The 22,718-nt window shown below is 35.6% G+C and overlaps 1 protein-coding gene across 2 annotated transcripts in view; it reads right to left on the reverse strand.

The window, feature by feature from the left end:
- Positions 1-22,718, reverse strand: part of LOC149801799 (uncharacterized) — a 66,527-nt gene that overhangs the window by 15,971 nt on the left and 27,838 nt on the right. Inside the window, exons 7-8 of one of the 2 annotated variants that reach the window (XM_089956144.1) lie at positions 21,563-21,773; positions 14,526-14,645 (exon numbers count right to left, since the gene is read on the reverse strand). In XM_089956144.1, the coding sequence (XP_089812270.1) occupies positions 14,526-14,645; positions 21,563-21,773 (331 nt within the window). The remainder of the gene's footprint in view (positions 1-14,525; positions 14,646-21,562; positions 21,774-22,718) is intronic. The other variant, XM_089956145.1, reaches the window with a different exon arrangement.

The raw sequence follows: 22,718 nt of genomic DNA on the forward strand, positions 1-22,718 counted from the left end.
CCGAAAGAAAATACAAAAAGGTGACTGACTTCATCTCATGAGAATCCTTTAGTGACATTTACACTAGGGTTTATGAACGAAATCAAGAGACCATAGTAAGGAGTCCTTCATTTGTCTTCTAAGGCAAAACAAAGAAAATAAACTGAAATGACTGTGAAAATAATGTTACACCAATAAAAAAGACTGCAGTATATGACCTAAGTTAGCTGACAAATGTAGTATGATGTACTATCACTGTATATATGACTTTAAAATACTTTTTAATTATCTTCACAAAAAATATGAACACTGATGAAAGCCAGTGCAGCTGCTGTCAATATTAGCAACAAACAAATAAGAAATACTTGTGTCTCACTTTGCTAATCCTTGTGTGACAAGGAAGATCATTAAGGTAAGGTGGTGATATATGTGTCTCACTTTGCTAATCCTTGTGTGACAAGGAAAATCATTAAGGTAAGGTGGTGATACTTGTGTTTCACTCTGCTAATCATTGTGCGACAATATTTTTGTGAGTTGCTGTTGATCATATTTTTCCACTTGTTGGTTTTGGATGAAAAATAATGACATTCTGAAACTAAGAAATGAGAAAATCATCCAAGAATATGTATGGCATATCACATACCTGCAGAGTTCTTTATCAAAGTGAACATATATAGTACAGACTTTGCTATCATTTCTTTATTTCTTCTACAGATACTAATATGCCAGTTTGCTAATATGATAATGCCATGTTATTACATGTCTATACTGTACTTAATAACAGTATGGTGTCATTTTCAAATCAAGTAATAATTTTCATTTATAATAATGGTTCCAATTAACAACCACTACTTTGTTCAGACATGATTTTGGTCTTCCATAAAAAAAAGAGTCTTGAGGGGCAGCTCCCCCAAATCCTGAGGTCCAGCCAAAAACGCATTTTACACTCATAAAAATTGCTCCTGGTGCAACTTATGACCATAAAATAAATCAAAATAATCATTTGAAAAACTAATAAACTTACCAAAATTTTTCAACTTTACTTCAATAATTTCACAATATTTATAGTCACATTAATTTGTTCTCCAATACTATTGATGCTGAGACCACTCCAGTGGCCTAGTAGTTAGAGCATCTGCTCGGATGCAGGAGGTCATGGATTCAATCTCCGGCCAAGTCATAACAGAGTTATAAAAATGGTACTAACAGCTGCCTCGCTTGGTGCTCAGCATTAAGAGGTTAGTGTTAGGACTGGTCGGCCTCGTGTCAGGATAATGTGACTGGGTGGAATATCATGCTATATGTCTGAGGCATGATGCCCCAGTGCTAGACTTCACTACATAAACTGTCACACTGCAGACATCGTAGCAATATGATTGAAAAATTGTTAATGCTACGTTAAAAATCCACACTCACTATTGATGCTTAAGTTATTTCATGTGCATGTCAATGTTCACATCGTAATTAAGTCACAATAATTTCTCAATTTTTGCAGCAAATATATTATACTTCTCTCTTTTCATAAGAAATATGTAAAATATACACCCATTTCTTTAGCCTTCCTTTTTGTCACCACTGACATTTTTGGCTCAATGTGCAATCATTTATTTTCCTTCTCAATGAGAGCCTTTCTCCTTTCAAGCTGGTGCTTGTATTGGCAACATTCAGTGAGCATATTTTGACAGAGAGCTACATCTGTTCTCTCATGCAAGAAATCTTTCTTCTAATTAACTGCACTTTTTCCATGTGCCTTCTGAGCTTCAATTTTTCCATATGCAGCTTCTTTTGTAGATGCTGTTCCAAACTCTTAAAACCGTGATTACCAAAATTCAGATCATTCTTGCAGAGGTCACAAAATGCCAGTCCTCTAGCGTTCAGTTTTCTTATAAACTGACCAACTAAATTTCTGTCAACTTTTTGCTCCAGCCATTCCTATTTCTGTATGTTTTTTAAACCTTTATCTAAATTTTTTGTGTCATGCTCTCTCTCAACAACTCAGGATGCCATGTTTTGCAAGCATGCTTCTTCTTTCCAATGCCATCAGTTTCCATTGAACAAAGATTCATTGGATGAATTTAAACCTTTGACCAATCTGAATACTCTCTACTCGAGTCGTGTGCTAACTAATATATGGAACAAAAAATTTTCAAGGGTCATTGCGGAATGGGACTAGACAGACCGTTTTTAAAAACCTGATCAGAGATGATATAAAAAATGGAGTATATCAAGAAAAATCTGATTCAAATCTGGAGAGAAGCGGAATTCTGCTTTAAAATGGAGAAAAATCATGTCTGTTTGTTGCATGCTTAAAAGTTGTAATGTCTTTTTAAAGATGTAGAATTTTTTTCCATGCGTCTTTTCAAGACAACATCTGCACAGATGTTCTATTATTTTTTTCTGCTTCTATTTCTGTATTAGTTGTTATACATTTGCTGACATATAAGAAATCCCACCATAAGGTAAAAATTCTTACATAATAACAAAAATTTTCCTCATTCCTAACTATAATAAAGCTCACATTTTTTTCTTCTCATTTCTCTGCATGTCTCATTGGGAAGTTAATCCCCCTTCACACTCACTCAGTAGTTCACGTGTAAGTACCTACAAATAACCAATGCGACTTGGCAGGCATGCACTGTGCAATTCCACAGTAAAGGGCTCTGGTAAACATTACTAATTAACATCTGAGAGTCAATGCATGAAGACCATCCATGGAAAGACTGAGGTGTCTGATTTACAATCAGATACCACTGAATAATTAATTGATGTTATGTCAATTATGTATTTTGATATTAATTTTTAAAAATACAGAAGAGCCATGTATTCTGTCTTTAGAAAAAGTTAATCTGCTTCTAAGCAATACTGTTTTTTGTAGTTTTTGCAAATGTCAGAAATTCATGTCCTTTCCCAATTCAGTTTAAACAATGCAGCCCAAGAATTTTACATCATGAGCAGTGGATAGCACATTAATGACACTTCAAAGAATGTTACCTTTTTACTTTATTCAATGAAATCAATGGTCAAGAACTGTACTGAGGGTTACTATTGCGCTAGGTTATCTGTTCGGGTATAAGCATTAATCCTCTACAAGTTTAGAATGACATTTTGTGATAAATTTAAAATAAAAATAAAAAAAAACCAAAATACTTTGAAAAATAACTGAAAATACAAAATATCAAACTAATGATATAAAGTGTTAGGAATACTCTCTCTCAATCTCTCTCTCTTACACAAATACACATTTGTATAGTGCCCAATTCTCTCTGCTCATCTGCAAGTATATGAGACTAATATACATTTATGTAGTGCCCAATACTCTCTCTCTCCCTCTCTCTCTTTGTCTTCCACATATATCTGAGACTTGTACACATTTACATAGTGCATGATACTCTCTCTTCCTTGGTCTTACACACATATCTGAGACTAATACACATTTATGTAGTGCCTAATACTATCCCTTCCTTTGTCTTTCAAACATATATGAGACTAACACATATTTATGTAGTGCCAAATACTCTCTTCATTTGTCTTACATACATATGAGACTAATATACATTTATGTAGTGTCTAATAATCTCTCATCCTTGGTCTTACACATATATCTGAGACTAATACACATTTATGTAGTGCCTGATTCTCTCTTCCTGTCTTATACATATATCTGAGACTAATACACATTTATGTAGTGCCTAATACTCTTTTCCTGAAGTACACATGAATAGAGTCTCAATACCATGTACTCACCTGCGAATCTCATCACATACATTGAATCCACAATACAAGTAATTCCATTTGAAAAAAAATGCACACACAGATACAAAATATTCAATAATTTTGTCAAAGGTCATATAGGTCTGAATTTAGTGGATAAACATAGCACAATCATGTAACCAATGATGAAGCACATTTACTTTTCAGTATGTCCCAAGTTGGTAAAAGTTAGTTTGTGTTTTAAGCCGCCATTGGTAGCATTCATAAGCACAAACGTTTTCCCTGCAAAAAGGAAACTTTCACTGCACAGTAAATGTGTTCCAGTTACACTGGAAAATGAAAAAATCCATCAGATTTCATTGCTTTTATTTAAGTCTGGTACTGACTTCTTTGAAGAAAAGTTCTTTGTTTTTATAGAAGATTGTAGTTGGCTTTCTTTGATGAAAGGTGCATGCGTTATTGAAGTCGCCGCTAAAGGCCAGCTTTGGAGAACCAAACAAATGCCTCTTTCTTATTGTGGCAGCAACATCAAATAATTGTATTGCATGATTAAGACTGATTTTTTTTCTCCATTTGCTTAGTATGTTTTCATAGAAGTTGATGCTTCAAAGGTTATGTTTTCTGTGAAGTTCCAGCAAACTATTTTATCTGAGTATATTTTTAAAAAGGAATTGGCTGTCGTTTGGTCAACTGTAGTTACAGTTCCTCCCTGCCTATTGAATAGACCAATAGGATTTTTTTTTTTTTTTTTTTTTTAACATTTGTGGTAGTGGTGTGATGCTGCCTTTCACTCATGCGCTAGAAATTTAACAAAGAGTCAACAGAGGTGTTTTGGTCTGATGACAAGGATTAGTACAGAAAATAAGGATTTAATTCTGAGTGGAAAGAAGAGGAATTTTACTTACCATCCACACACAAATGTCAGTCTATGTAAATATATTAATTATTAGCGAGCAGCCAAAAATCTGACAAAAGATAGATTACGAGATAATGTCTAATCCGTTTGATCCCTGCTACAAGAAATGTCAGCAACAAAAAAAAGAGGATATCTCACAACATACAGTATTCATACTCGATGTCAACATAAGTGGATTATGATATAACAATGCACTGTTAAGATGGTTTGTCAATATGGACAAAGAAATTGTTTATGTAACAACAGATAAATTTCAGTGCATTTTATATCAAGTTTGTGGCTTCCTTTCATAAAGCCTCTGAATTTCTCCACTCCAAACCAATGGTTGTATATAGAAGTTTAAACAGCCAACAATGTCGCAAATAAAATAAAAAATCACCAGATGGTTTATTTTGCTGCCAATAAGGAAAATAAAATTGCAGTTTGCGACATTAGCGAAGCCCTATACGATCCTAGAATAAACTTTTTACACTTTATTTTTCATACTTTTAAGAAGAATTTTTTTTTATGTACGAGAAAAATACATAAAATTTCAGGAGCCACGCCACAATTGTCTTGTATTATTCATGTGCGATCTCTTCGCCAAAATGATAATAAACTTTTTAGTTTTTTTCATACTTTTAAGAAAGAATCTGTGTGTGCAAGAAAAATACATGTATATAAAATTTCAGGAGCCACGCTGCAACTGTTTTATATCCAAATTCGTGTTATAACGGAGCATGCTATAGCAGGGTCATACTGTACAGAGAATTCAGTCAAGGTCATTTTGGATTATATTACAGTGATACATCAAAAGACTTAGCACATCACCACATTCCAGGTCACTGGCATATTTGTGACTACAGGCACATCAGCACATTGAATATTCAGATTTATTTTGGAACACAACTGGAATTCAATTGGAAATCTATACATTTGTACTTCTGATAGTGCTTTTAGGACTATTTGGGAATTAATTTATAATACTATAAGTTTTTAAATTTTCACTTTGTATTCTTTGAATTTTACAAAATCTGTTGATTTAAGCACCTTTCTGTTACTTAGTTTAATACCTTTAAGTTGTAACAGACTGCGCAAAATTCAACGAAAATAAGTGCATCTTGAACGTGGGTTTAAACACCCCAAAAATACTAAAATATATCTGCTTCAGGCGACATCTAATATTAATAAAGTTCAAGCATAATTGTCATCTGACCTAGTGTGATTTAAAATTTGATTTTGAAAAAGAAAAATGTGTTTTCAATGCCCCACTGTGTATTGTCTGTCTGTCTGTCTCTCTCTCTAGCACACACTTGCAGGGGTTATCAAAATTAAATCCTGCCCAAGTAATCAAGACCAACAGACCATTCTCAGAATGTATTCATGTATTCATGTGACCCTGGGTCAACGAATCCAAAACGAGGCTAAGCGAGGCACCAGCTTCATTTTACCTTGCAACCATGGCTGCTACAATTGATACTGGCAAGGGAACAAATCGTGACGAATATTGTTGTGTTCTGTTGTGCAATGGCAATGCTAGAATACACATAGATTTAAGCTTCCACCATATTCCATTAGTGAAGATGGAGTTTCGATGAAAATGGATTGTTGCAATCAATAAGTCGTAATGAGGGGCCAAATTTTAAGATAAGTAACTGGATGATTGTTGGTGTGTTTATATTTTCTTGCAACTGAATGATGTAATAAATAGAAATCTAAACGCAAAATAGGTTCTGTCGATGAAGCAAATGAGTGTATGTATGTGTGTTTTATAATGGAAGGTTTGTAAAAATGTTACAACTAGTCCCATTCCACAAATAGGGGTCATCAAAATCTCTGTGTACCTCCATGCAGCGCATTAATATCAGCGATTATGAGTTGATGTACGAGTAGTAATTGCAGAAAAACTGAACTTTATTATCTCGTTGAAAAAATAAAAAGAAACAGTAGAATGAAAATGACCACGATAGAGAAGAGATAGCACCAGTAAAATGAAAACGATGAGAGGACAAGTTCAATGAAATTGAGAGAGAGAGAGAGAGAGAGAGAGAGAGAGAGAGAGAGAGAGAGAGAGAGAGAAAGAATATGACTGGATAATAGTTAATGAAACTGTTGATAAAACCTATTGATGTGTATAAACATAAGGAAAAATGCACACTTAAATCACAGGCCACTGAAATTCTACCATTGTAGTAAGTTAATTTCAGAGAATTCCCCCTTTTTTCTTGCATATTCTGGCATTTTGTTTTACTACAGTGATATAATTTCAATGGCCTGTGCTGAAATAATTTTTTGATTTTTTTTTGGACCACTAATTATGCAACTAACTCATGGTTTATATTTTTATTTTGGAGACAACTGTGATGAAATTCTCAACGAATGCAAAAGAAATATCTGGCAAACAGCTCAGATCATTACTCGATGTACAGTAGGACGCCATATTTTTTCTCGATCTGCCTAGCTTAGCCTTGTTTTCGCGATACATTAATATTCATGAGGATCTCATTAAGAATGGTCTATATCCAATCTGCAGTGATCACAGACAGGGGGAAATTTGTTTAAATAGAAAATTATGTTTCTTTGCAAAAAACTTCCCAATCACATTATCATTTGCTGATTAGTTTCTGCTAATGCGATTCAGTTACATCAGTATATGCCAGTTTCTACTGATAAATTCACTCCTGTACTGGAAAATGAGACTCAGTATTCATGTACTGACAAACTGAAAAAGGAATTAAGTTTTTAAAATATACTGTCTCAACATCAAAGTCTATCAGAAGTGGACCTATTCTTTTCATATAACTGTAACCCCAATATATCTGCCAACTTTGACCAGTAAATGACAGCAACAACACAGTACCAAAATAAGAAAAGGATTCTGCCCCCCTGGTCTATTAAAATAGACAACTTACTGTAAGAGTCAGAGTTCACGAGGCTATCGTATTACTGAAACATAGTACTGGATTGCTATTGCAGTGTGCATAGCAATACAAATTAAAGCACCCCTCTATCTGCAACATCAATGTTAATCCAATCTTTTATTCACATTAATAACAAACAGAGGAACCTGCATTGTTTGGATTCTAATGCTTTCTATTCATGAATGACTGCAAGTCATGTGATCTTGTAAGCCGTGCTGGAGCTGAAAGCTTGCACTTAAACTGAGCCACTAAAACTAACCATTTTATGCCATGCATGTAAACACCGTAACTATTTACTTTATAAGTGAACTTGGACCCAAAGTTGTTAGTTGTGTGTGGATTAAGTTTCTAACTGTGACGAAATGAGTTAACACTTCTCATGTTGTGTCATGTTGTCATGATGTAAATTATCAATGCAGTTCCTGTATATGTCAGAAACTCGTTTCATTTTATTTCTGAAAAGTTTTGTTTACAACATTAATTTTCCCTACTTTATACAAATGATAAACCATGAATTAATGAGACTGGTTGATTAGCATCTGTACCAGTAAAGTTTAGCCTTGTACCTACTTTTTCCATGAGGTACCAGTAGTTGTGCAACCCCTAGTGGAGTTCTTTTAGATTAACTCCCGTTGTTCCTGCTAGGTGGCCATCTGCATCCCAAAAGTAAGCAATTTAAGCTTTTGTAAAACCTATAACAGGATACTAGCATTTGTAGAAAGGGTGCGAGGAATTGATAGTGATATGGTCAGGCAAATATTTTTTTGAAAAAGATAATTTACTAAAAATTTCCACAGAAAAATAAAGAAGTTAGCCAACTGTATGATGAAGCCTGGGAGAAGTGTGACTTGGTTAATATAAAACCAGTTACTGAAACACTGTCCCTTCCCTTGGAATGCATTCATGGCGGAGGAATATCCAGCTTTCATGATCTCCTCCACAATCGACAAACCAAACTCTAATTCAGGCATTGCATCCCTGAAAAGAATTAGGCATGTAGGAGTTTCCCAATACATGGATGAAATAATGGCAGCCTTGGCTACCTGAACAGCAGGGGGACTGCTACAATTTTCCTGGGTACGTCCAATGCCCAATCAAACTGGTCATGGATCCAGGATCTGTCCCACCGGAAAAGGGCAATCAAAACTATTGTGCAGGCCCTGCCCCTCATTTTCTGGACTTGTCATTAGAACTGATGGAGGGAACACATATCCATATCCCTCCCAGCTGATGGAATGAGCATTGATGGACCATGCCTCAGGGGTCTGGGAATGGAGCAACGAAGATGGGTAGTTTGTTGTTCAACCTTATCATAAATAGGTCTTGCATCAGTCAGTCCCATATGGCATAGACTCAGTGAATCAACAGGCAAGCTTTCTCACATACCCACAATGGATGAGCTGAGACTTGAAACCACATACACCGAGGTACGAAGTGAGTGATCTCTAAAGGCAATCAGAATAGACTTCATTTCCATGGGTCTGATGTCTTCTCTTGCAGTGTCCCACTTACCACTGATCTTCACAAAGTCTGGAACCAAACGTGCCTTCACCCCGATAAACCGGCATCTGGAGGGATTCCTGCTGCTACCACACTCCCTCTCTTGCCACTAAAGCAGAAGTGTCTCATTTTGGTCAAGATCATAATCTGATGATCTAAACAACCTGTGCTCAGGTGCCACTGTGCCAGATGGGACATCTGCAGAGGAGGCACATAACAGCAGCCAAGGTATAATAGGATCTGCTGCCATATTTAAGCAGAGTTGAAGAAACTCCCTTTGCCAAAAGGAGTTTCTGAAAGGGTGCCTTTTCTAATGCATGAAAGATACTGTTGATGGATTTGGAAGAAAGACATACCAGACTGATTGTGTTCATACCTGGATGAATAAATGTGACAAGATCTGACTTCTCCACACTGACAATCCACCTAAAGTTCAAATGAGGTAAACGTTATTTTTGTTGTGAACCAAAACTGAAATTACCAAATGTGTATGCTGTATCTCAACCAGGTATGCCACTGTCACTACAGAGGATTATATCCTAACATGCAATATTGTGCAGTCCAACATCTTGGTGAAGGCCCAAGGACTGAGACTGAAACCAAATGGAAGGGCGCAGAATTGTTACACTACCCGGCATTACTGAAACAATGGTATTTGTTAGATAACATGGGAATAAATATATGGAAATACAAGTCAGAGAGCTTGAGGTTGATGGCAGAATTGTTGTGTTGCACAGACAGACTGATGGACCTTTCCTGTCACCATGCTGAACTTTGGGGCAGTAATAAACTGATTCAATCTGCTCAAGACTAGGACATGTCTCAATTTTCCACTGGTTTAAAGAGTCTGGAATAGAAATCCAGGGATTGCTGTTTTAGGACTACCTCTATCACCCACTTTATTGCCACCTGCTTTCTCAACTCCTCAATTTGACCCCCAAACAGAAGTGGAAGCTAAAGGGGGAAAGCGCAGGGTTACTATATGGTGAGGTTTAAGAGACAATGATAGGAGTGCATCTCTTCTTGTCAAGTTGAGGTTACAAGAGGATATTATTGTATTTGACATCATGTGGTGAGCAGCCTTGTCAACCACATTGGCATTACAGCATACCGATTCTCAGACACTGTCACTTCCAGCCTTCTCAGCTTGGCAAGATCACTACAGACACCAGTAAAAGTAGGGAAGCAGTCAAACTGATGTTCCTAGTCAACTTAGCTGTGGCATTAAAAACTTGTTTGTCCATTATATATCAGTGAAGCAGACATGTTGACAGCAGTAATATTGTTACATAGGTTAGGTACATCTGACTGACAAGCATTGGTACATGATTTGCACCAGTGTGATTAGAAAGTTGCAGGCAAATAACTTGCCAAAAAGTAGGCCCTCAAATTACTGGCATCATGAAATTTTGTCTGATCGATTTCCAGTAATTTCTCCAATCTCTGGCAAAGGTCTGAAGGACACATGTTCATCATAACTGTCAATGTCCCTTGAACTCTTGACCGTATACAATATTTATTAGTGCCAGTGAAGGAGGGCATTCTGACAGAAGCAAAACTCTGTATATCTCTTCAATTGCTGCCTAAGAACTAAATTCCATCCTCCCTGTGTTTTATCAGAATGTTCAAGCAAATCTGTGTCACAACCCCACCACCCTTGTCAACTGAGGTATAGTCTTCCATCTGTTTGCTCTGTTACACAGGTTCAGCATTCCGTGTGGCAATGATAACATCATCATAAAAAAGCTTCAACCTGTTTGATATGCTAGTTATATCCAGCATGGAGTAACGTCTGGCTGGGGAATGCTGATCTGGCGCAATTGTTGGAGCTGGGCCAGACGGCTTTATGGACAGCTCCAAATGTTCAAAGATTTTGAATGTGCCCTAAGATGACCCAAGAAGAGCATAATAAACCAAAATTTAAAAGCGCAATACAATTACATTGGTGGAAACTTGTGTTATTGACTGTTATCACATAGACAATAGCAACAAATTTTGTATACACCTTGTGACTTATACAGATAAAAATTATGGTCAAATTTAAATATAAATTGCAATGTTATAATCATTTTCTGGAGGTACTGTTCACAGTTGCAAGCTCAAGTTTAAACGGAATACATCTTGGATACAAGTGTGAACATGGGGAGTTAATCAGCAATGAGTTACTTTCCTCCATCTACATGTGGAATTGCATTTTGGCATCTTTCTGGAAGGGCTGGATTCTGAGGTAGCAGAGAGTATTCTTCAAATGTTAATGTGATTTGGTAATATTTTTTTAAGTTAAGAAAAACTGTGGAAATAATATCATAATATAATATGGGATATTTCCAAGGGAAATCATGTATGCTAAACAGTTCCAATGCACTTCTGAGAATGTAAATCAGGTATATAGGTAGACATCTATCGATTTCAAAAGTGATATAAATGTAATGATGAATGCAATAACCAAATTACATGAATAAACAAAATTTTACGGAATAATAATAACAGTAACATCTTTACTTTAAAGGAAAAGTTCTTTTTGAATGGTATTTAGAAATGGACTTTATCAAGGCATCATGAGTTAACAAATTTAAAGTACAGTTCCCCCATTATACTGTCCCTCGTTATAACACAATTCCAATTCAAATCATTAATATTACACATCATTTTCGACTGAAAAGTACCATAAACACTGACTTGAATTACCACCATCAATTGCAAGTGCTTTGTGTTTATAAAATATATGTGAAATTTGAATTTTTCAGTGTTACATCCGAACATGGGCTTGATTATTTTAAGTTAATGAACTTTGTCTGTCTGATGTTTACATAATTTCAGTTCAAGTAAAAATATTTGGTTTGTTATTTCTTTTCTTCAATAATATGCTAAATATTTCAGGACAGGTACAAAAGTGCCCTTATTTGTTGAGGAAATATTAAGTGACATGTCTGTACTGCATGAGGTAAAATTAATGAAATACACTGGCACTATCAGAACTACCATATGTACTCAATTATAATAAGAGCCCAACTGCAAACTGCACAGACCCAGATCTGTCATAACATAATGCACTGGGAGATCTGGGTTTGTGCAGTTTGTTAGGCATAAACAGTAGAACAAACAATATAGACCCTGCTCTGCAGGCACATTATGCTACAGCAGATCAGGATCTTTGTTGTTTGCAATTTGACTCAACTTATAGGCAAGTTCAGATGGTTTATATAACTAAAGGTAAACTGACTGGAAAACATGATGACATGTCAATAAGTTACTGTCACAGTGGGTGGAACATTGCTGCAACATTCAACCAACAAAATGTATCGTCTGCATATGCCTGTATGATGCATGAATAGTCATGGGAATTTAATACAGTGCAGTGTCCTATATCAATAGCATCATAAAGTGAATGTTATAGCTTTTAAAGCCAAGGTTACAATACGCATGGAAGTAATTGTTTAAAAAGTTGTAAGACCTGTGAAAGATAAACCTAAAAGTGTCATTTAGAAAAGTACGAAAATAAAACCTACATGTGACTGATTTAAATCCAAGGTTATATGTAAGCACTATGAAATCTAAAAATGGATTTTTCTGTTATACAATCTGAAGTCTAGTCAATCCATACTTTAAGCAACAAAATTATTTACAACATCATTAGGAATCTAAATGGAGGTAATATGAACAATAATTATGATCTAGGACAACACAGAAATCAGGACAATTATCAAATCAAAATCAAGATCTGATGTAACAAATACCAACATAATGATAATAAGATTTAAATGGAAAGCTACAATAGCGAAGTCAGTTATTATCAATTAAAAATCCCCTCTTTTTGTGTTCATATTAAAATACCTTCATCTTAATTCAGCCCCAATCCCGCCGGTAAGCGTGATGAGGCTGTACCCTAATTTTGAGCTCTGTAGCGTCAAAGTCATTTAAAATACACCAAAGTGGGTGGTATTACAACAAAGCAGACAGATGTAGCTCTACAATGATACCAAATAATCTAGACTTTCTACTTGCATTACAAAATGCAGAGGGGAAAACCTATCTTTTGAGACCAGATTTTGTTCATACCAAACATTTACCCATTGTCATAATCAGATTTTGTGTCCAGATTTTATACTTATTGACCTATGATCAACGGCAGACTGGTCTGAACTGCACACAGACAAGCAAACCTTTGCAAAAATAGAATAAGTTGGGGATTGGGAGTAAGAAGTGGCCAGGAGTCGAAAATGATGGGTCTAACAAGCAAAAAAAAAAGAACTCCAACGTTTAACCATCTGCACATGTACAAGCTAAACAGCCAATGAACAACAAAATCTTCAGCACAACTAACCATCAGTCTCAGCAAAAACTCTTGGAAACAGATGTATCTAGATGTATTCAGAATTAACCTCCAAAATGCGTTTCCTATCCCCAATTCAGGTAAAAATGACAAAAGTCTTGGGGTTGAATGAGTTAATCATTTCTTGTGTTACTAACAAAGCTAATATAAAACAATATTTTCACATAGCTGGTAATCCAGTGCAAGTTGAATTTCAAGTTATACTTAAAGGATTTCATTTACATATGCCATCAGCACTTTGAAATTAACTAGTGTTATAATTTTCAACTTAGAAACATTTCTTGTACACTAGCAAAATCAGAACTGACTGTCTCTCAGCCTGCAATTCGCACTAGTGAAACAAATGAGCAATTGATGCATTTCTAGTGTTAATTTTAGCCTTGAATTACATGGAAAAATGGTCATGAGGTAAACTTTTTATGATTTCTCAACCTTATGACAAACAACTAACCGTGTGTGTGTGGTGTGGATGTGTCTATATATATATATATATATATATATATATATATATATATATATATATATATATATATATATATATATATATATATATATATATATATATATATATATATATATATATATATGTATGTATATATATATATGTATGTATATATATATATATATATATATATATATATATATATATATATATATATATATGTATGTATATATATATATATATATATATATATATATATATATATATATATATATATATATATATATATATATATATATATATATATATATATAGTAACTTATAACAAACTTGTGCTAATAACCACAGACAGGGCCATCACATAGGTTCTTCTGCTTTATGACCAGCTGAGCTATCTAGGTATATAATTTAGTGAATTTTGTTTACCTCAGTGTTTTTACAGCTTAAAAACTTTATGCACAAATGTTTGGAAAAACAAGTTCCATTCTTTATTTGCAGGGGCATGCTTGAGTTATCTCCTCCTGACAAATGGCTAAATTTATCTAATGGTAAATGTTTATAAGCAAGTACCAATTTAAAAGCAGGTGGGGGTGGAGAAAAGACATTTTGTAAGGAGTCAAAATGAAAGATTTGCACAAATCTATATGAACAATAATACTCAATGGACGCTCAAAATTAACTGTAAATGTGCAATCCATTGTACATTAAATAATTTCGTGTCATAGCGCCTGCAAGGTTATCTACCTTGTTGTTGTTGTTGTTGTTGTTGTTGTTGCATTTTGATCTCCATAATACTGGGAATAGGCTGGTGAAAGGACTTTACAGTAGTTGTATAAGCCACCCTTCCACCTGTTGTGTTGGCAGCTGGAATATAAAACCATTCTATTTTCATACACCATCAAGTTTTATTTTCTGAAGTCCACAAAATTCCTTGATAATGCAAATTTCCTCAGCAATCTTGACACTCCAGAAAGCATGTCAAAAGTTACAGTTCAACTACAAATGAATATGACATCTGATAAAAAAAATAAAAAGTTACACTTCATGTATAAATCAATATCTGACACTATTATGCATAAATCAGTAATGAACAATCCGAAGAATAGTCTATTTTCAACTGAAATGCTAACTCTGAATATGAACTGATGTGAAATTTTTTGTTCTTACTTTCCTCATGACCACTAGGATATCCAACATTTTGTTCAACAGAATTATTTTCATTAATTAATTATTAGAAATGGTTAATGTCTTACAAATATTTAACACTGATGATTTAGTAAACAGGAGATAACCATGCTCTGATTGATGCAGAAATGGAACCCACACTCAGACATCCACTGACAAAGGATGAAGAGAAAAGGGTGTCTTTTGCATGGTTGATTACAGACTGCATTCTTCCACCAATGACAGTTGTCATATTTGGTGCAAGAAGGTTCCCTCCACCAAGCCCATAAGCTTCCGAAAAAATAAATGCCCAAGAAAATTTAAGATGTAAGCTCAATATTTTTGACTGAATCGAGTGCACTTACTGCCAAAGAAGCATAAGACAATCAATTTCACTGGCTGACAGAAATGTGTTACTGATTTTGATTAGCTTGGGCACTGTTTGAGAGCACATGATCCATGGTTAAGGATTAATTCATCAGCAAAAACAATATGCATTTATTTCCAAAAGTAGTGTACAGGGAGGGAAAAAATGTAGACTCAGATATCCAAAATAAATTCTTTATAGAGGTGAATGGTTACTTGAGAATGAGGAATTTAAATCTCAGTAAGGTAGGCTCATGACCAGAAAGGCTGATAATGATCACACGTGCTCGGGACATAGATTTATTTATTTCCGCAATAAATATTCACTTTTCCAGCATTATATCCTTTAAATTGGTTGTTGCTAGGTGAGAAAACAACAGTGTTTGCTACAATTTCCTTGTCAACAAAAATAATCATGAACTGACCAGTGGACTGTTTTTAAGTGGACAAGGAAACTACAGATAACCATGCTGTAGTCCGCCCATACAATGAATAATTCAAAGCTTAAAATGCAGGAAAAGCGAATATTTACTGTAGGAATTAATAAATTCAAGACACGCAATTGCCTGCATTAATTTCATGTCTGAATTTTTAGAATAAACAAAAAACAGGCAATGGTATTTGCAATGTGTTTGTTTGTAAATTACCCTAATTTTTTTACCTTATAGGGGTCATTGGACCCCAATATTTCCATTTCTTGAATATACACAGCTGTTATATTTGTATGCCTTTCCAAACAATGCAATTCATACATTTACCTCAACACTTTAGATCTGCACATAATTAAATGTGTGATATAAAACATTTAAGAGTCTTGGTTTCTCAATGTACATTTCAATTTAAAACTAGAAATACTTGTGTTCGCTTTGGCTAAACAACACACTCTGTACAATAAAACCGTATCTTCAGTTATTAGACATGTGATAAAACTACTGTCATGTGGCTGCCCTCTTAACATCAAATTATGGTCTTTTCTGTACAATAAATCCCTTAAACAAAAGAGGGTTTGAGCAGATGTTATCAAATAAGTCTGGTAGACAATAATCCTTGTTTTGGGTTCCTCAAAAAATCATTAAACCAACTTTTCTGTTTCTCTGTCACAATTATTACACTATTCAGAGCCAAATGTGTCCAGCATCCAAGTCAGCAGGTCTTGTTTACATTTTTCTTCTGGTCTAAATATGCTCAATGCTGACAGGTCAATTACCTTGTCAATAACTATCATGCAAAATAGTCATTTGGCATTCACAAAAAAACATCAGGTCTTTCATCTTGATACTTCCCAACAGTCTAAAAGGTCTGATATTCTGGAACTTTAATTGGATAAATTGCTATTTGCGGTACTGAGGCTTTTAAAGGGATGACAAATTTGTTGCTCACACCACTGGTTCTTGTTGTTGTTCTTGCTGTTGTAGGGTTTAACGCCATTTTTCAGCACAAGATAGGCTATACATGGTGGCCAGGATAACTGGTGGAGGAAGAACCCAGGAAAACCCCGGGAAGAACCACCGACCCACGAGAAACTACTGGCACGCTTTCTCACATACCCACATTAGCCGAGCCTGAGACTCGAACCCACATAGACAGAGGTGAGATGGCAGTGATACAGAACGGTGAGTGCTTTAGACCACTCAGGGCTCCCTCTCACACCACTGGAAGAAAATTTATTTTGTCTTTGTAACCTATCAGAGTGGTGAGCCTTGCACCACTTGTACTGACAAGAGTTTCTTTCTGTAAGCTTACTTGATATGATCCATATATGCAAAGTTCAGCAATTCTGGATCTAGGTGGAAACCCTGCATTCGTGGTTGTCTGAGTAGGTGAGGCAATGCCATGATTTTTCTGGGAATCTTGGCCACTAGATTCAGATGGTCATTTAATACTGACCTTTCACACTTTCCATCACTTTCTGCAAGATTCTGAGTACTTGAGGCATTGGCATATGCCTTGAGATTGTTCAGTCCATGTAAAGGGTATCTTAAAGATGCAGATCATGAGCCTGGCATAGCACTTTGTCATAAACAAGTCTACCTTAGTCAACTACAGTAAGTGCAGATTTGGTTTAAGACTGTGGGCTGAATGGACCAGACCATTCAGTATGAATTGACTGATTCCATCAGGAAAGTGAACCATGGATGGGATGTGTTGGACTTGGGGACCAATTTGTTGATAATTAAAGCAACTAAGACAATCACCAAGAAGAATGCAGAGGTCTGGGGACTTGATTTCCCCCGCCTCTTTATGTAGTTGATGACAGTCAAGTTGTCAGATAGAATGAGGACACTCTTGTCATATAAGGTCTCCTGTTATCATGGTTCCCACGCTTTTCTAAATATAAATTTCCCAGTCTTTTCCAGGATGAAATTAACTTTTTCAAGGTTAACTTATGACCATTACTGAATGGAATAAAAGAACATTTTGGATAAAAAAAACATGCATTTTCCAAATCTGAAGATGTTTCTCTTTCAAGATTCTCGAAAACATATATATCAGAAAAGATGAGCATGTACAAAACCAAAAATTAAGACACACAAAACAAATCTGACTATATTCCTATAAATTGGCATTTAAAGCCATTTCAATGTACAGAATACAAATCCTAACTTTACTTTGCTGACCTGCATTATGTTGCTACGTGGAAACAACATAATGAGCATAAATTATTTTGTTTCCTTTCAAACCTTTAATTCTAAAGAATTCTAGAGCAATATATGTGCATGTTATACAAATTAAACATTTCCTATCACAGTATGAAGAAAAAAAATTCAAAGTATCAGAATCTTTTCTTGTAACGAAAAAAGTTTAACCCTGAATTTATATGTGCCAATAAAATCTCAAATAATATTTTTCAACCAACCTAAACTCCTTAAGACGATTTGGTTAAAAATTCCATCATTTAAAGACATTTACAAAAGCGTTTATTTAAATTTTGACAAAGACCTTCAAAATTATATATTGCTGTATAAACAAGGACTGAATTTTCTGTAAAATCAACTTGTCTTCTTGTAGTTCAATAAACCAGCAACAAAACCTGTATTGATACATGGGCTCTTATCGTTTCTTAATATATAATAAAAGGTACGACAATTTCCCATTTCTCCTGCATTCTATTTAAGATCATAAACCAATGCTTCAAGCTACATGTCACTGTGTAATAGTTCTGCACCAAAGTTCAGCTCAGAGATTCAAGATTTTTCTAATCCAGGTTTCCTCTGGATATTCCAACCCCATTTTATCACATTTGGACATTTAGGATGGAGTGTGGGTTCAGAGCAATTATATATACAAAATTTTCGAATTGCCGCCACCGTAAGATAGCTTACCAGTGGGCCTAGTAAATTTAAACTATGTTATATTGACTATTGTCTGCATGAAATAGATAGGAAAATTATTTATTTTCTCAAAAATGGCAAATATTATATTTGTTATGTCTTTCATCCACTGACAGACTATACAAAACTCGGCAAAGATGAAACCTGACTGGGTACTCGCCATTTGCGTTAATAGTCACATGACTTCACAACTCTCAAACAACAACATCGGAAGTCCAATAGTCACCTGATATCAACAACAAACTCCTTTTTAATGTCATTGTACAAAATTTCAATTATATTAAAGAAAGTCTGATCCCTTTGTAAAAACCAGAAAGAACATACAATTCTCAACATATTTATTTTGAGAACAACTACAAGAAACTTTGCCAGTCTGAGTCATCAAGTAGTGTAGTATGGTTCCCTGCTTCGTATGCTCCCTGCATGAGAGAGCACATGTCAACGTGGTAGTCACGTGATATAACAAAACTCTGGAATAAATAGAGAATTTTGTGCTTTTTGGTTTTTGTATTTTTGTTACAACCAGTATATGACTTTCATTTAATATTTTTTTTCTACAATATACGAAAATGATGGTTGTGAGATTCTGTGTGCACATGCAACTAGCGATCAAAATCGCTTGTACCAGCTCAAATTTCATCAATGCATTAGTTTCATCGTCTTTCAGCAGATTAAAGACATAACGATTTTAATACTCGCAATTTCTGAGAAAATAAATAATTTTCATATCGATTTTATGCAGGTATAACTCGATTTAACATTTAAGTTTGTTAGCCCATCTGCTAAGCATCTATGCTTTAACGTACAGGTGCTCAACGCAAGCTTGATGCTGAGAAAAAAGAACAATAATCCTAAGGAAAAGAATCATACAGAGTGACAAAAATACTGTAGATTACCCCCATGAGCAGTTCTGAAATAGGACCCTCTCTATCATACTATATAAGAGAGAAGGTACGTAACTTCCAAATACTTGGTTCCACCCATGACCCTCGATTTCTTTCTGCAATTTCCGTCTTTAAAGGCACACAACCATACTATATGGCTTGATTTACTCCTGAGATATTTTTCTATTTATCAAGCCACATTGACTTTTATGCGTTGTACCAAACTGAAGTTATGGGCTCCGAAACATGCGATTTTCCAACTCAATTCTAGGAAACAGGGTCTTGGGCTCTCCAACCCACTGAGCTGACATCTGTTTAGATCTGTGGTTCCCAACTAAAAAAAAGAGTTTTTCTGAGCCTCATGACCCCATTTCCACATTGTGGTAAGTTTTGCCACCCTAAAAAAAATCCTGGCAACCTCTGCAACAATCCAGAATGTACTAGCAATCCTGATTTGAGTTGCAACCTAGGGGTTGGGAACCAGTGATGTAGATGGTTATTACTAGCAGATGGTCTTGTAGTGGGTTGCCTGATGTAAGCCAGCTAAGGTCATCTCATTTGCCAAGATGAAACGTTCATTCCATCCAACACCAGTGGAGAGAAAAGTACTGATTTCTCACTGCAGTACATCAGCTCTGAGTGGGTCTCTTAGAATGTCTGTAGCAAATGGGGTTCTTGCAAACGAGGAAGGTGTTTGTGTGTTTGATTTGGATTTTTAACGTAACACTAGGATGTCTATTGTAGCAGTATACAGAGATGTCTAGCACTGGGGCATCATGCCACCAACATGTAGAATCGTGTCCCACCCAGTCAAATTATCCTGACACCAGGATGAACAGTCCTAACACTAATCTCGTAATGCTGAGTGCCTAGTGAGGCAGCTGTTAGTACCACATTATAAGTCTTTGGTATGACTCGGCCAAGGCTCAAATCTGCAACCTCCTGCACCTGAGGTGGATGCTCTAACCACTAGGCCAATGGAGTGTTACCAAAGAGGAAGGGGAACTAAATATAATTTGAAGACTCTACTGTTGCTGCCAAGCCATACTGGATGTGGTCCAGACATATTATGATTGGGCAATGCATCTTTAGAGAAACACAATGAGCAGGATGGAACAAGACAGGACGGAGAGACATGGAAAACACTAGATGCCCCCTCAACATATCCAGCATAAGCACAAAACATCTTCAGGATTCTTGATGTATCTTGTAATCCACAATAAGTTAGCCGTGAAGTGACTGAGGATGATAACTTACAGCTGCACTTTGGATATTTATAAACACTGGCCAGAACATAATAAAACTTTAGAGCTCAAGTCTAAGCTTAAGTGACACTATCAGCCAATCAAGCATGATGATATAAAAGTAAAGCTCTTTGTGATTGGCTGATCACAAACCTCAAGCCCACACTTAGCTCAAGAGTTGTATCATTTCCTGGCCTGGGCCAGACATCTTTTTATGCAAGTTATTACAGAATGTAACAGCTCTTAACTGGCAGGTCAAGCAATTAAACAAAGTAGGCTTTTGGAGTGACATTATTGTTTGTAGAGGTTGGTAAAATTTGCAAAGATAATAATGGAAGAGAAAACTCCAAACCCAGCTAAATATGAAACATCAACATAGAGGGTTTGGTTTTGGTTTTGTGTGGTTTAATACTCTTTATCCGCAAATGACAGGCTCTACATGCCGGCAAGTATATTTTGGGAAGAAATAACTTGGGATGACCCTGGGAAGAACATCCTATCCATGAGAAGCTAGAGGGAAGTTTTCTCATACGCCTATGCTGTTTGAGCCAAGACTCCAACTCATACGGAGACAGGTGAGACGTGTGAGTAATCTGTGAAGGCAAGCACCAAAGACCACCTGAAGTCCCCATCAGCATGCAGTGTTGAAGTTCCTCATTTAAGTGCATTTGGTTTCTAAGTTTATGGGTCTTATGGAGTTTTAGTTTCAAGATTAACTTAAAATTTAAACAGTTGCCAAAAGCAAATATTTTTAAAATGTGCATCAATTTGCTGATGTTCTGTAAGCTTACCAACAATTCTTGGTTGATCTCCCTCTTCATCATCCAAATCCATGTCAACTGACTCTGTGTTGTCCATGGTCTCAAGTGGTGGTGTGTTCCCTGGGGAGGGGGCATCAACTGTTGGGGAGGGAACAGGACTAGGGGCTGAGGGTAGTGTCTTTTTTAAGTCATCGACTTTCTTCTTTACATTAGCAATCCTTGACCCAAAGTTCTTATATGCCTGAAATACAAAATAAGAATGTTGGCAAGTACAGGTATGCATGTGCAAAATGCTTAAATTCAGGATATGTATTTAGGAATAAATACAAAAGTAAAAAATAGGGGTTTACAACCTGTCATCTCTTTGACAGCCCAAGACTAATTAATCAGTTATCTATCAGGATTATTTTGCTCACATTTTGTTTCAAAGGTCCTATATTTCATTCATGCACCTATTCCAAACATTGTGCAGTTTGTAGGAAAATGTACCATCAAAACAAGGGACAAGTAAAAAACTTTATGATTATACAAAAAGGCAAGCTCTCTGTTCGGTATGTAGAAGAATCCTAAATCAAACTGCTGTAACACCAATTTATTTCCAATTTATAATGGCATAGCATCGGTTGAAACTGTTATGGCCCAAAGGGAAACAAAAGTTCCCTGAACGGGAACACAGACTGTGTTAAATGATCCTTTTTGTAGGCAATAGCAGGGCATGGTTGACTCTGGGGACCTTTAGTCATGGAATGTAACCCTGAACAAAACTTACTGTGCAGAAACCATTATTTTAATATCGAACTTACCCAGACCCTGACCTTTAAACCCAAACCTATAGGCCTCATATATATCTTTTGTGCAAGCCAATGACAACCTTTGATCAAGGTAATTGGTCAAAAACTAAAGTTATTATGCAAAAACCATTTTACTTCTTTCAGTCAATGACCCTGACATTTGACCCCAAATTCAATAGACTTCTTCCTTACCCCATGTGCAAGCCATTCATAAATTCTGACAAGGTCTGAGATATATAGCAAATGTCATTTAGCAGAAAACATTTTTCTTCTTTCAGTTGCACCGACTTTAATATTTGACCTTTGACCTTTTGCACCCAAATAGTGACCTTTTTACCTCAAAACTGCTTCTTTCATGGCCCAATTGCAAGTCATTCACTTAGTTTGATAACAGT

Source organism: Sinohyriopsis cumingii, chromosome 4 (assembly GCF_028554795.1).
Source record: "Sinohyriopsis cumingii isolate HCF-2022 chromosome 4, ASM2855479v2, whole genome shotgun sequence".
Lineage (NCBI taxonomy): Eukaryota > Metazoa > Mollusca > Bivalvia > Unionida > Unionidae > Sinohyriopsis > Sinohyriopsis cumingii.